Source organism: Gallus gallus, chromosome 7, assembly GCF_016699485.2.
Source record: "Gallus gallus isolate bGalGal1 chromosome 7, bGalGal1.mat.broiler.GRCg7b, whole genome shotgun sequence".
NCBI lineage: Eukaryota > Metazoa > Chordata > Aves > Galliformes > Phasianidae > Gallus > Gallus gallus.
The window spans coordinates 12,462,331-12,475,393 of NC_052538.1; the positions used below are offsets into that span (position 1 = coordinate 12,462,331).

The 13,063-nt window shown below is 39.4% G+C and overlaps 1 protein-coding gene across 1 annotated transcript in view; it reads right to left on the bottom strand.

Annotated features, from left to right (window-relative positions):
• Nucleotides 1–13,063, bottom strand: part of PARD3B (par-3 family cell polarity regulator beta) — a 368,137-nt gene that overhangs the window by 83,272 nt on the left and 271,802 nt on the right. The window contains exon 19 of the mRNA XM_015289524.4: nucleotides 11,888–11,998. Coding sequence (XP_015145010.3) covers nucleotides 11,888–11,998 — 111 coding nt within the window. The remainder of the gene's footprint in view (nucleotides 1–11,887; nucleotides 11,999–13,063) is intronic.

Below are 13,063 nucleotides of genomic sequence, written 5' to 3' on the forward strand. Positions count from 1 at the left end.
TGAGCACAGCACAAAGAATGACATGGTTTGAGCCCCAAGTTGCCCATCTTAGTAGTCAAACACCACAAAGGGAAAGATACACTTGCTGACCAAACATCATATTTCACAACAGCAAAATACCGAGTGGTTCAGAAACCTCATTTAATCCTTCAGATGAATACAACAACATTTCTTGTATGGCAGATTCAAAGGAAAAAACTTTGGGGAAGAGCAAATACATACATGAATAAACAAGTTGCTGGCTAAGTCAATGAATGATATTCCTGGGAGGGAAGGAAGAATAACAACTACAGATGAAACACGCAACGGAAGCAGGGCAGGAGCCATAGGTCTTTTAGGACTGCTTCTATTCTGTTCACAAAAAGAGAAGTAGGTAATGGGTGTGTGTACAAGCAGTCTGAGGTGTACCTAAACTCTTAAAAAGGATCAGGTCTTTAAGTGCTTTAAAATCATTCAGATATTAAACATTTTTTCACTCGTTTGGTTGCTCCTCATGAGCAGCAGAATAAAAGCTGCTCTACTTCTTTTTTCCCTGCTCATGTGACTACCCCCCGAGATCTACATACTGCAATGATTACTCAATTTACATCTGATTTAGTATCTTAATACTTCAACTGTGATTTTACATAACATTTCTGCTTTTGTCTCTCATTTACCTAATTTATACATATATTGAGTAACGGGTTGTCTAGAGGAAAGCAACCTATTTCTGCAGGAGGTCACTTAGATTTCCATTGGGTTTAATATTTTAATTTCTTTCTAGCTGCTAGCAAAATATATTTTGGTAACTAAAATACCATATTTTCATTCATTTACATAATAGTGGACTGAATACATCCTGCCTTCAGATATTCATAAGTTGTAATCACTGATGGGAATGGATATATTTTACTTGAATATCTGAGGAAATAATTTCAGTACAGTGCTTTTAATATATATATTTTTAATTTCATAATCTTTTTCAGGCAGATATGGTCTATAGCGACATTCACAGTCTGATGCAAACCTGCATCTTTTATCAGGAAAGGACTCATTTGTATTTTTTCAATCATAATCCAGGAAAACTTCAGAGGCAGTCTTACAGCTAAATAAAACAAAATAACATAAAAATCTACCTCTTGCCAGTAAACTGAAGGCATTTCATGTGAACTCATCAAGACTCAAACAATATCTAATTTAGCATTATCTTTTGGGGCATTCTGACAAAAACACCTTTCCCATAAGCTTTGCAAATGTTTCTTCATTCTATCTCATTCTACCATGGTGGATTTGAACAACCTCTGCCTCCTGATTAATATTAGTAATTGTAAATAAGAACATAAACAGTCTCAGAAATGAAAGAAACATCTCATAAATTCAAAGAAGTAGGAGACCAACTCTGCCTAAATAGACAGATCTTGCAACAAGCATTACCTTGTCCAGTGATCAAACCACTTGAGTTGAAACACTGCCTGTCCTGGAAAACTACCCTACACCTCTCATGTAATGCTGAGTTGACCAAGGAAGCAGCCCTTGAAGGGCTATATGCAAAAAACTCTGAGGCAGATAAATGTTATGGTCAATGTAGTCTAAGTTTATGACAAATTGAAGAAGAAATGTAGCCCTCTCATACCACAGAACGATGATTTTGCTGATGACCAAGTGTGAACTTTGGATAGAGTAGACAGATACCTTAATGTTCTTCCTTTTATCTCAGTGGTGACAGGGCACGATTACCCACTCACACAGGATCCTGCCCTTTAAGGAAAGTCTTGGCTCTAATGAGATCAGTGCATTTCTGCCTGTGAACTTCAATGAGAGCGGGACTTTACCTTTGTTGTTAAGTCCGAGAAAGTTTTAGAAGCTCACTTTTGTCCATGTTAGTTCTATATTTGTTGAAATGCAGCTCATTACTAAAACCAGATAACCACCTCATGTATATTAAATGCTGTATTTTACTTACGTAATTTTCTCTACTTATAACTATTCTGTGTTATTTTCTGAAGTGCCATTAAAAAAAAAAGGATAGAGGGAACCCTCTGAAGGTCTCCCTGCTCAACCTCCTGCTGAAAAGCAAGGCTGACTAGACAGACCAGGTCGCTCAGTTTCTTGGTAGGATGTTCTGATGCCTTTAAAAAAGCCAAGCTCCTCTTTTAAGGTGGCCTTACATCTGCAGGAACTTTGCAGACTGTAAGTAAATTGCAGATCTAGCTCTCTACACTGATTTAAAGGAATTCTCAGGCTGCCATAATTAGTACTTTTCAGTAAAAAAAGATTGGTCAGTCATTGTGTACATCATACCCAAGGAAGGACAGTGGGTCTTTGCTACGTAAGTACTCTGCATATCAAACACTAGTTATTGTGCAACACTGGATTCCAATAAAATGCTTCTCATATAATGTGAAGTTTAATGCAGATTCATGTTTGCCAACCCCAGAACCTACCCACTACCTTCTGGTCTGAATGGACTCACCCGCATGTAGCCTATCACTTCATGAGATCAATGCTAATTTGTGGCCCTCAAATCACCTGGGACATGGGACTGCAGAATGTCCTCGTGAGCTTAAATGTAGTACATAAAATTAACTCATAAGGAGGATGTGATGACACAGGGACTGGCACAGAGTTCAGCTTCAACCATACAAATCACTAAGCCACACACCACTACTGACACCTACGCCAGCTGGCTTTAAATCTATGTCATGTTCTTTTTTCCCCAGTAATCAAAAGCCAAGCAGAAATGCATATGAGGCTACACTGAGCTTCAACATGCTGAAGAGGTGTGTAAGAGATGCACCTCAAGGGATCACATTCCCTCATTACCTCTGGGGAAAAAGATGGATTTTTAAATTAATATATTTATTTTTAATACTTAAAAATATCATGTACTTAAAGTAAAAGAGAGAATGAGGTAGGGAAGATAGACGAGGAATACTTTCTATGCTTTGACCAGGAAAATAACCAAGAATACTACAGATGGATTTATCTTATGGTAATGTTTTCTTTTTAAGAGATTTCCTTGAATCATATTTCCATTCTGTCTATTTGCTTTCTGTCCATTTTAATGACATTATCTTTTTTACTAGAACAAATAGTTATGAAAATAGAATAAAAAACCCAGAGATTTTTACTAAAAAGCATGGCTTGATTTTGTTTCCAATAACCAAAATATAAGCAATGTCAGGAATGGAAACAATACAAGTTGCACTCAAAGCCACAGTTACCTCCATGACCAAGACATCAAGCAAATCATTTCAGAGACATTCCACAGATAAGCAATGAGCATTATACTCAGAAAAACTATGGGAAGATGGAGTGACAGACATCAGTCTGTGAATTTATCCATTTGCCCTGACTAGCTCAGGCCCAGCAATTGTTGCAGTAGGTATCAGTCAAAAACCTTGAGACCGGTTAACACTAGTGTTAAGAAAAATACCACTATGATGCTAAGACACTGTAATGCCCACAGAAGACAAAACTTTGATTTGATGTACCACGAGAGCCCAGCATTCAAAACCAGCAGTAACATACTGAGAACAGATCCAGAAGGATGACCAGCACCTAATGAGTCCCCAGGCCTCCTCCTTCAACAAGACCTCATGCATTTGCACAGCCTGCTTCCTTCTGAATTAAATCTTAGTGGTAGAAGGAGGAAACCTAGCTCCACACGATAGCATATCCCAGGTACATTTCTTTATTCTGTACTTACAATACCAAACCTGGAATCCACTGAACAGAATCTCCCTGTTCAAGAAGAGGAACGTTCCCTGCCTGTCAGTCTGGGCTTCACAGGTTGTTTCTAATTAACAGTCTTGGACTAGAAAGCAAAACCCAGCTTTGACCCAGCAGAGAAAGCTTCAAGATTTTCAGTAATTTTGGTTTGTTTGCTATGGAGAATTATGCATCCAAACTGATTTCCTGTCTGCCTCTCCATCCCTATGAGTTGTAATCTTTTTTTCCTTTTTCCTGCTGGTAAGGGAGTCCGAGAATAGGAATTCTGTGCTGTGGCATTACTTCAAAGTGCTTGCCAAAGACTTATGATAGACTGTCATAAATCACAAATAGAAGGCAAGGCATAAAATGAAGCTTCCAAGTCATTCTTAAGCCCTTATTGATTTTGGGGTAGGCCAAGAGCTGACCTACATTCAGTGCTGCATCACAGAAATCCCTACACCAGAATGGTCTGCCTCCCCAAAACCCCTCTGTTACTAGGCTGGCTAGTATACCCGCCAGTTTCACTGCATTCATGGTATTTCAAACAGCCGTATCTCCGTTTCACAGTACCATGTTTAAAAACATCAAGCCATCACACCCCATCCATACAGAAAAGCCCCACACTGGTATGTTTCTTCAGGACTGAGGCAGGCTGCTGCTGCTGGGCTGCCCTGCTGAGCCTTCCATCAGCAAAGTGAAAGCAGTGCCCCAGTGAAGGGCAAGCCAAGGATGCTAGGATGAGACTTTGGGTGTAATTTAGAAGGCATGGCTTTGACATCTGGAAGTGCTATATCCAGCAATTTCCAATACCTGGAACTGTATTGTGACAGTTGAAGAAAAGGACTGATTTCATGCGCCATTTTGCAGTCCTCAGTTCTTTATGTACTTGATGTAGGACAGTCTGGGATCAACACTCAGGCTAATGTTTTCAGACAAATGTCCTCCAGCAGTAGATTAGCCGAGTAAAGAAACCTCAAACCTCTATTTGGTTCTAAATGCCACATCACAACCTGTCAGAGGCAGGTGAGAGTCATCTACCTCAGCTATTCATAACCTCGCATCAGCCTCTCAGCGTTCAGTGGTAGGTTTTTATTACATGTTCTGGTATGCAGAGCAGCAGCAGATCTAAAATGAGAATCATTCAGAATCAATGGGGTTGGGATTAATCTGTCCTCCTGTCCGGTGCAAGTGTTGCCACAGTAATAAACAGAAATCTGATAACTTCATACTGTCAGCACAAAATGAAACTATGACCTTGACCTGTGCAACATCATCCACTAACTTTTTCATAACTTCAACATACCATACTACACGGCTATGATCTAATAAGAATCTAAAAGTGATTAACTGGAATTTTTGAAAACTGAAGCTTTAATCAAATATGTATTCTTATCAGGGTTGCAAGCCAGCAATAAATTGGGACATTTAAAAAACTGGGATCCAATCCAATCCGTGATCTGATCAGGGTTCAATGGTTATAATAAATTGGGAGTATTAAAACTGGGATCACATCCAACACTTTATTTTGCCTAAACCACAGGACCTGGCTGTGCTGCAAAGTCAGGCATTCTCAATGGACAGATACGCCTTGTTGGATTAACCCTTCATAAATAATGATGCACAAGCTCAGGAGCCCCAAAAACACGTGGTTTAGCACAGAGCTGAATGGTGAGAGCAGCAATTACCAGTGTTTTATCAGAAATCACAATGAACTATGAATAGCTATAATAATACTTTCAGACCTTGCGAGTCTATAACATAGGCACAAAAACTACGTGGGGGTGGTAACAATTTGTGTGTTATGAATGCACCCTGAGATGTACCACACATTTAAAAATCACACTTCTGTTGCTGTGAGTTTCAACTTCTGATTCAAAACAATTTGGCTGCCGTACCTCACTGCCATGCCTGCAACTATTCTTGCTTTCATTTTCATTTCCAGTAACACACAAATTGTTTGTAATTAAATATAATGAAGCAAATGCTAACAGAAAGAAGTGGAACGAGCTTCACTCACAAGTATTCTCTCATATAGGAACGGTCTCTAAATGTTTTTATTTCTGTAAGATGCATTCCCTTCGTACGGGGATCTCACAGCTGCAAAATTAAATCTCTGTTTGCCAAATATCAAAAACATATGTATTGATTTTTTTAACTATGGGAACAGGCAAAAAGCCCCAGAGCTGATAAGACAAGAGAAGCTCTCTTCAATTTCTGGAATGTTTCCGAAAAGTAAAGGAAACTCAGCCTTTAATACAAAAACTGGAACCATTTAGTTTTACCCAAACTTGAGATGCTCTGTAACTTAAGCATTCCATTCAGACATTCAGAAAGCATTGGCCAGATGTTCCCTCTGCGTCTCTAACATTCCATGCAACAACTTAATACTATTTAAAAAGTTCCTTAATTAATTCCAATAATGAAGTACAAAACCAAGACCGATGAACAAAACCAGTACACCAGTGAACAAGTGAAGAGTATAATTTTTTCACGCAGGGAGCCTCTGCATTCACCAACTCATACGCTCCTATTAAAATCACCTTGTGTTCAATAAGGTGCCTCATTTTGTGAAATTTTATTCTAATATGAAGGGAATGTTCAACCCTGCTGGAAGAGAGACTTCGGTCTCAGCAGGACTGTTCCAGTAAAATCATCCTAAGCAGGAGAAAGAAAATACTTTTACTTCAATTTATAGTCACTTTATTTGCATTTGAAAGGCAAACAAATTATTACGTATAAAACCCAATTGCCTAATATATTTTTCTAGCTTGTTTTACAATGATTTTCAGACTTCATAAAACTTAAAGGCAACCCCAAATCTTGCTTGGAAGGAAAGAAAGAAGGGGATCTCTTCCAGCGTTTAATAACGTGGAGAACATCTTGTTGTTAAAATGATGGATTCTGAGTAATTTATACGAAACACACTAAAAATACAGATTTGAGTCAGCTTGATCAAAATAAACCGCAGACATAGCATTTGCTTTTCCCTTTTATGGGCAGATTCTAGACCTTTGGAGCACATGCTTCATTACAGCCAAACTCTTTGAAGCATGAACAAAATAATGAGTTTATTTAAAATAGGGCCTCAGTCCAAGGAACCACTTGACTGGTGTCAGGGAGGACAAACCACCACCTCAAAGAACCGCATCACGCTTCAAGTCAGCCCTCCTAAACTACCTGTGCCAGGAAGTTCTGACTTTCTCTGGTAAAGTTTCAGCGTTCCTGCATTGCTGTGGCACAGGGAAAAGCTGAGGGAGGTACGGAGAGAAGGAGAAAACTGTGAAATTCAGAGGAGGTGCTCACTTCATATTCAATTGGACACAGATAAAGCTATTACTAAACAAGGAATGCCTAACATCCTAAATTCCCTTTAACCACTTGTAGCCTGTAGAAGTAGTAGTCATATAATAAAGCATTGCCTTTGCAATGAAAGGCCTGGGGCTGAGGTCTGGAACAAATTCCTTGCCTGACAGGGACTTTTTAGGAACCTGGACAAGCAGCTGCACTGCCTGCACATCAGATTCCCACCCCCGGGACACATTTTTTTCTGCCAGATTTTGTCTCTGCTACTTCAACTTTATGTTCACAGGGTCAGGCACAAGCTTCCCTAACAGCAAGGAGCACAATGAGACCTTCATCTCGGCTGGGATTGCTAGGGAATACAAGCAGTAAAAAATAATGATGATAATGATGTCAGTATTTTAGCGCAGGATGCAGAGCTGATCCAGAGAAGTGCAGCCACAAAGCAGTACAGAGAGCAACACTGAGAAGTGAGAATCAGAAAATGTGGAAATGAAATAAGAACTGCTAGGCTGAAGAAATACTCAATTAACTTTAATTTTCTAAGGTTCAAATCTGAAATGTGGTGGCCCATAAGAGGTTGTCCAAGCAAACCGATGCTGTGGACCAATGTGCAGCAAGTCCAATCCTTTTGGGAAGCATCTGCACTAGAGAATAAGTGCTATATACTCTGTCTGCATACGCCTACTAGCTCTAACACATTCTGGATGTGTCAGACTTGTTGCATAGAGAAAGAATGCTACAGTGCATGTGCAAGCAGTAAATCCAGCCTACTCTGAGCATGATGGACTTATGTTTCTGCAGCACACCTACATAAGATCTGATGTTTCCTGTCAAAGACAGAGTCACTGGGTTTGTACCACACAGCCAATCCATAATCATGTAGTGATCAAATCTGACATTTCTGCTTGTCTGTAAATCTTGTCAAAGTGTCTGGAACAAAGCTGCATCCAAGAAAATAGAAAATTATGTCAGGCCTGCCCCTGGAATTCCATGAGATATTATTGTTATCTATACAGTACCAATAAAATAATAAAAAAAACTTTCCTAAAGCCCTGAGAGATGACCTACTCCTGTAAACTGAAAATAGTACTTCCTTTTGAAAAATATTTCTCAGCTGAGATCTTGGAACAGTATTCTGTTTTTTGGAGATCTGCCAAGCATATAGTGAATGTAAAACCAACCTCCAAAACCATGCAAGCTCCACAGCTGCTAAGATGCTGAAACACACTTGATCATTAATCCTGTCACACCCAGCCCAGAAGTCAATTACTCTGACCACTTCCACTAGTGTCCAAAAATGGACAGCTCAGCCTCTAAAAAAAATTATCAGATGAAAAATCTTAAGTATGTCTTAGTATGACAGATTCTGAAATATTTAGGCAGTCAGCATTTAAGAAAGCTGAAGTTTAGGCAAAGTAACTTTCAAACTGTAGTATATAGATTGGGTATCTGAACAAAGATTACTTATAGCTCATCTTGAAAAGGTAAAATCAGGTATGTGTTTAAGCAAACTCTAAGAAGTTTGAATGTTAGAAAAGCAATTTGTATTTTAAATACAGGATTTATTTGCATGCACTAGGGGACAAAACAAGCTGCATTTCTACCAACATTTCTATAGCCCATTTGTTCTACTCCTATGCTCCTTATAGTTCTAACATACAACTTATTTGAAAATAGACAGTTCTCTAGGAAAATTCAGCAATGGTTGGTTTTGTACAGACGAGACCAAGTATGCAGAACTGCAGCTAGTGAAGTCATAGAAGCAAAAAGATCTATGGTGTGGATGTGCTGCAAGGTTTGCTCTGCCAATATGTGCATTAAAATCTTGGATTTGAATTACATTATAGAATTACTAAATCTTGAGATAGAGCTATAAAACTTGTCTACTGCCTTATCATCACTAGTTGAACATTAACAACAAAGCAAAAAGTCTGAATTACATTTAAGACACATAATGTTCCCATTCCCTGATTTTACTCAAACAGTTCATGGAATCACAGAATCACCAAGGTTGGAAAAGACCTCCAAGATCATCCAGTCCAACTGTCCATCTATCATCAATATTTCCCACTAAACCATGTCCCTCAATACAACATCTACATGTTTCTTGAACACTCCAGAGATAGCGACTCCACTACCTTTCCGGGCAGCCCATTCCAGCATCTGACCAATTCCTTGGATAAGTATTCCCTAACGTCCAACATGAATCTCCCTTGGTGCAACTTGACGCCATTCCCTCTCATCCTTGTGCCATTTACATGGAAGAAGTGGCCAATCTCCACCTCAACACACCCTCCTTTCAGGTCTTTGTAGTGAGTGATAAGGTCTCCCCTGAGCTTCCTCTTTTCCAGACTGAACAGTCCTTGTCCCCTCAGCCACTCCTCATAAGACCTGTGCTCCATGCCCCTCACAGATTTGTTGCCCTTCTTTGAACACGTTCCAGGGCCTCAATATCTTTCTTGTAGTGAGGGGCCCAAAACTGAACACAGTACTCAAGGTTCAGCCTCATCAGGGCTGCATACAGAGGGATGATCACTTTCCTCCTCATTCTTACCCGTATATGAGAACTGGCTACCTTACATAACTTTCTTCTAGGAAAGATAGCTTCCCATTCCTTACAAATGATTCAAGAAGGGTTCAAGACTCAGTTTGTAAACAGTTTTATGTGGGCAACTATATAATACAACTATGCTCTTATTTCATTTAGAGATTTGAAGTGACTTGCTTGTTTTTATAGCACATGTTGCATAGCTTTGGGGCTAGTATAAGGAAATTTCCATCACTCCTATTCATTTTATTTTATTGTATTTAAAATTTTAATCCTCAAACCATATGAAAGTTCTATTACCTGATAGAAAATAGTGTATATCTCTATTTTTGTGCATTATGGAAGAAGAGTCAAATAAGTGGGTTAAAAATATCATCTTGGTTCATCCACTTCTCAACACACCTGCTGTTCTCCATTTCAGTCGTAAACTCTTCCAGGTCAAAACTGAAATCATTACTAGAGAAACCAGAATGATGAAGACACTCAGCTGCCAGTTTCTAATGTAGTCTTACCAAGTTACTGTCAATCAATGACTGTAATTTAAAAAAACTCCGCAGAATGCTAAAGAAATATTAAGAACAATTATCTCATGTCCAATTGGAATGTTAGACCTCTAGACAGAAGGGTTCATTCCTTGCAGCCTGCCAACATTTTACTAAATGACACTGGCCCTTTAACAGATGGGATACATGCTTCTTAGCTTGCCAAGATCCTAATAAAAGACACTGGCTTCTTTAAAACGAAGGACACATACCTCTCAAATTGCCAGTAGCCAAATTGGGAATCAGCAGTTTAAAATAAAGGCACTCATCAATCTAGCAAAATCGAGGAAGCAATATAGAAATTTAAAAAGAAATGGTACAAAATTTCTCCTGACGTTACTTAGCTTAGATGATCTAAATACTTAAAACACTGGCTAAGCATATCCAGTAGAAGCACTGTAGCAAGTGGATACCTTATTAGCTTTTAAAATGAGTAGAACAAATCTTAGCAGCAGACTTCAAGGGTTGGGGCTTAGATTTATTTTTTCTCCTTAAGTCCATTAGCTATCAATCCACTCATACAGCTGACCATGCACTGCATGACTCAAATGACAGCAGGATATCTTTTCCCTGGGCACTGGCCAGCACCACAGAGGCTGGGCAGTGTGCTCATCTGTACTGTGAGGACAGATTTTGCCTCTCAAAATGAACTACATCTGCTCATCTCCTAGGAGCAGGATTCTCCACTGTTCAAAGACACCTCTGACAGCTTTCCCTATGCATTGACAACCCATAATACTACAGCTTCAAGAGTTTTACAGCAACTGCAGAAACCTGTTTAAAGCCAGCAAGTATGGGCTCTTTAACTTTTCTGACAGCAGCCATCAGACAGGAGCAATGACCCTCACTGGCATGTCATGAAGGACACTTGCATGAGTTGGGGAAGGGGAGAGAGAAGCTTGCTAAGCCTTGCGAGCACTTGCAAATTATCACAGACAAGGGCAGACATGCAAAAGGAGAAAATTACACATTCTCTATCTGGAAAGGTAATAAAGCTGGTCAAATTGGGCATTAAAAGAGAACCTTTTATGAACAAGACAGAGAACTGGTCTTATTCACATCAGTAGTTCCTTGTATTTCAGCAGTGGAACCTTACTTCAGAAATACTGCGACTCACTACTGGTGGCCAAGTGGTGCCTATGATTCTCAGCTTCTTGTCTTGCCCAGCATGCCCTTCCCCACTCCTTGACTGCTTGCAGAACCCCCAGCTTCTGACTCTTCAAGACACTGTTTAACTATTTAGACCTGCTTTCTTCCTGTTGTCTGCCTACTCAGCATTTGCTGACTAGATACTTCTGCAACACAGGGCTAACCAGTAAACTCTTGTGTAGACAAGAACATAATTAAGTACAAAAACTACCATCTAGTGGTACAGCTGGCTGAAGCTAAAAGGTCTGGTGTGATGGAAAACACAGCAGAGGCTGCCAGGGGAGAAAGAAGGAGGTTCTTGCTTTAGAGAAATACAGAAAAAAAGTGTAAGTCTGCTGGTCTGAGGCATGGCCAGACATGAAACAGGTTTTGAAGGAACTCATCTTGACTAGCTTAGCAGAAGTTAAGTTCTGAATAGCAGTTACACAGTGAAGTGCAGAAAAGCTAGAGCAGAAAGGCAGGCTCTTGTAATACAGCAGCCCTAACTTGGCCAAGAGAACAGCCTAACACTGTCCACTGCCAGGACCTGTCTCCAAGCGGGCACAGTCTAGGGCTTCTCCAGTCAGGCTGCCTGTCTGACCATTTACTGCAGGCAGTTCTCACTTTGAAGGTTTTCTTCTGATGAACTAAGATGCTGTCATCATCTACTCACCTTTCACGTTCATCTTTCATTTTCTCTAGATCCTCTTCTTTAAGTATGTCATGCTTTGGATTCCCCTTCTGATCTGCTTTCCCACTTTTATCTTCTTTTTTCTTTCCAAATCTGTTTAAGATAGCAAGGAAGGAGTCAGGAGGAAGCAATTACCAGAAGAAAAAACAGTACTTATCTAACATAAAACACAGAAATTTTATGCAATCACAACACGGCGAGCTTTTATCTTGGTCAATCCCAGATCCCATGCTGCAGAAGAAGTTACCGATTTTAAAGAGGTTATGTACATTAGGTAGGTCTAGTTACACATGGATTTGGTCTCTGAAATGTTTAAAGGTGCTGTTTTGAAAAAGGAAGCACTAAAGCCCATCAAACCTGAAATGCAAAACACTGTGGGGCGAGACTATCATCAGTCCCATTTTAATGTAGCTGAAGGTTCTCCTTACCACACCACAGCTCTTAAAGAAGTAATCTGCAAAGACTACAGTACTATAACCCAGACTAGACCGCACGTCCTGCTCTTATCAGTATCTACGGTCTCTTAAATCATATCTGGTCTTAATTTAAAGATTTGTTCTTTGTTTAAATAAACTTGCAATCAGAAAGAATAAAATCTTGCTATGTTCTGAAACTACAAAAAGACAGTTCATATGAGCTCTTTTAAAAATACTCCTGGGTTTTTCTTTCTGCCTAGTAACATACTATCATTTAATATTTATGCTGTGAAACTCCTCCAGAGACCCCAGTCAGTTCAGGGGTCCCACTGTTTTACACGCTGTACAGATATGCATAACATATCAGTCTGCGCTATGCAGTCCGTAAAAGGTGGCTAAACTGGAGAGCCACATTTCATTTCTGATAGAGGTAGGCAGAATACTGGGGTCAGGTATGTCAGATATGCTCATGAATTATGGGTCAAAAAGTATAAAAGCCTCCCTTCCTCTTCTCCAATTTGAAATTCTCCATTCAGCAGGTAAATAAATCAGTGTCTTCCCATGCAAATCAATGTGTTCTTTCACGTAAATCAATGACAGTAACGTACAAAAAAGTAACTACTTCTTCATGAAATACACCATATTGTAAACTAATTACTCTGACTGAAAATTACAATCTTTTTGTAATTACAAAAACCTTCTGCACTATTGCCTTGGTGATTTTTCCTTTCCGCATTTTCTC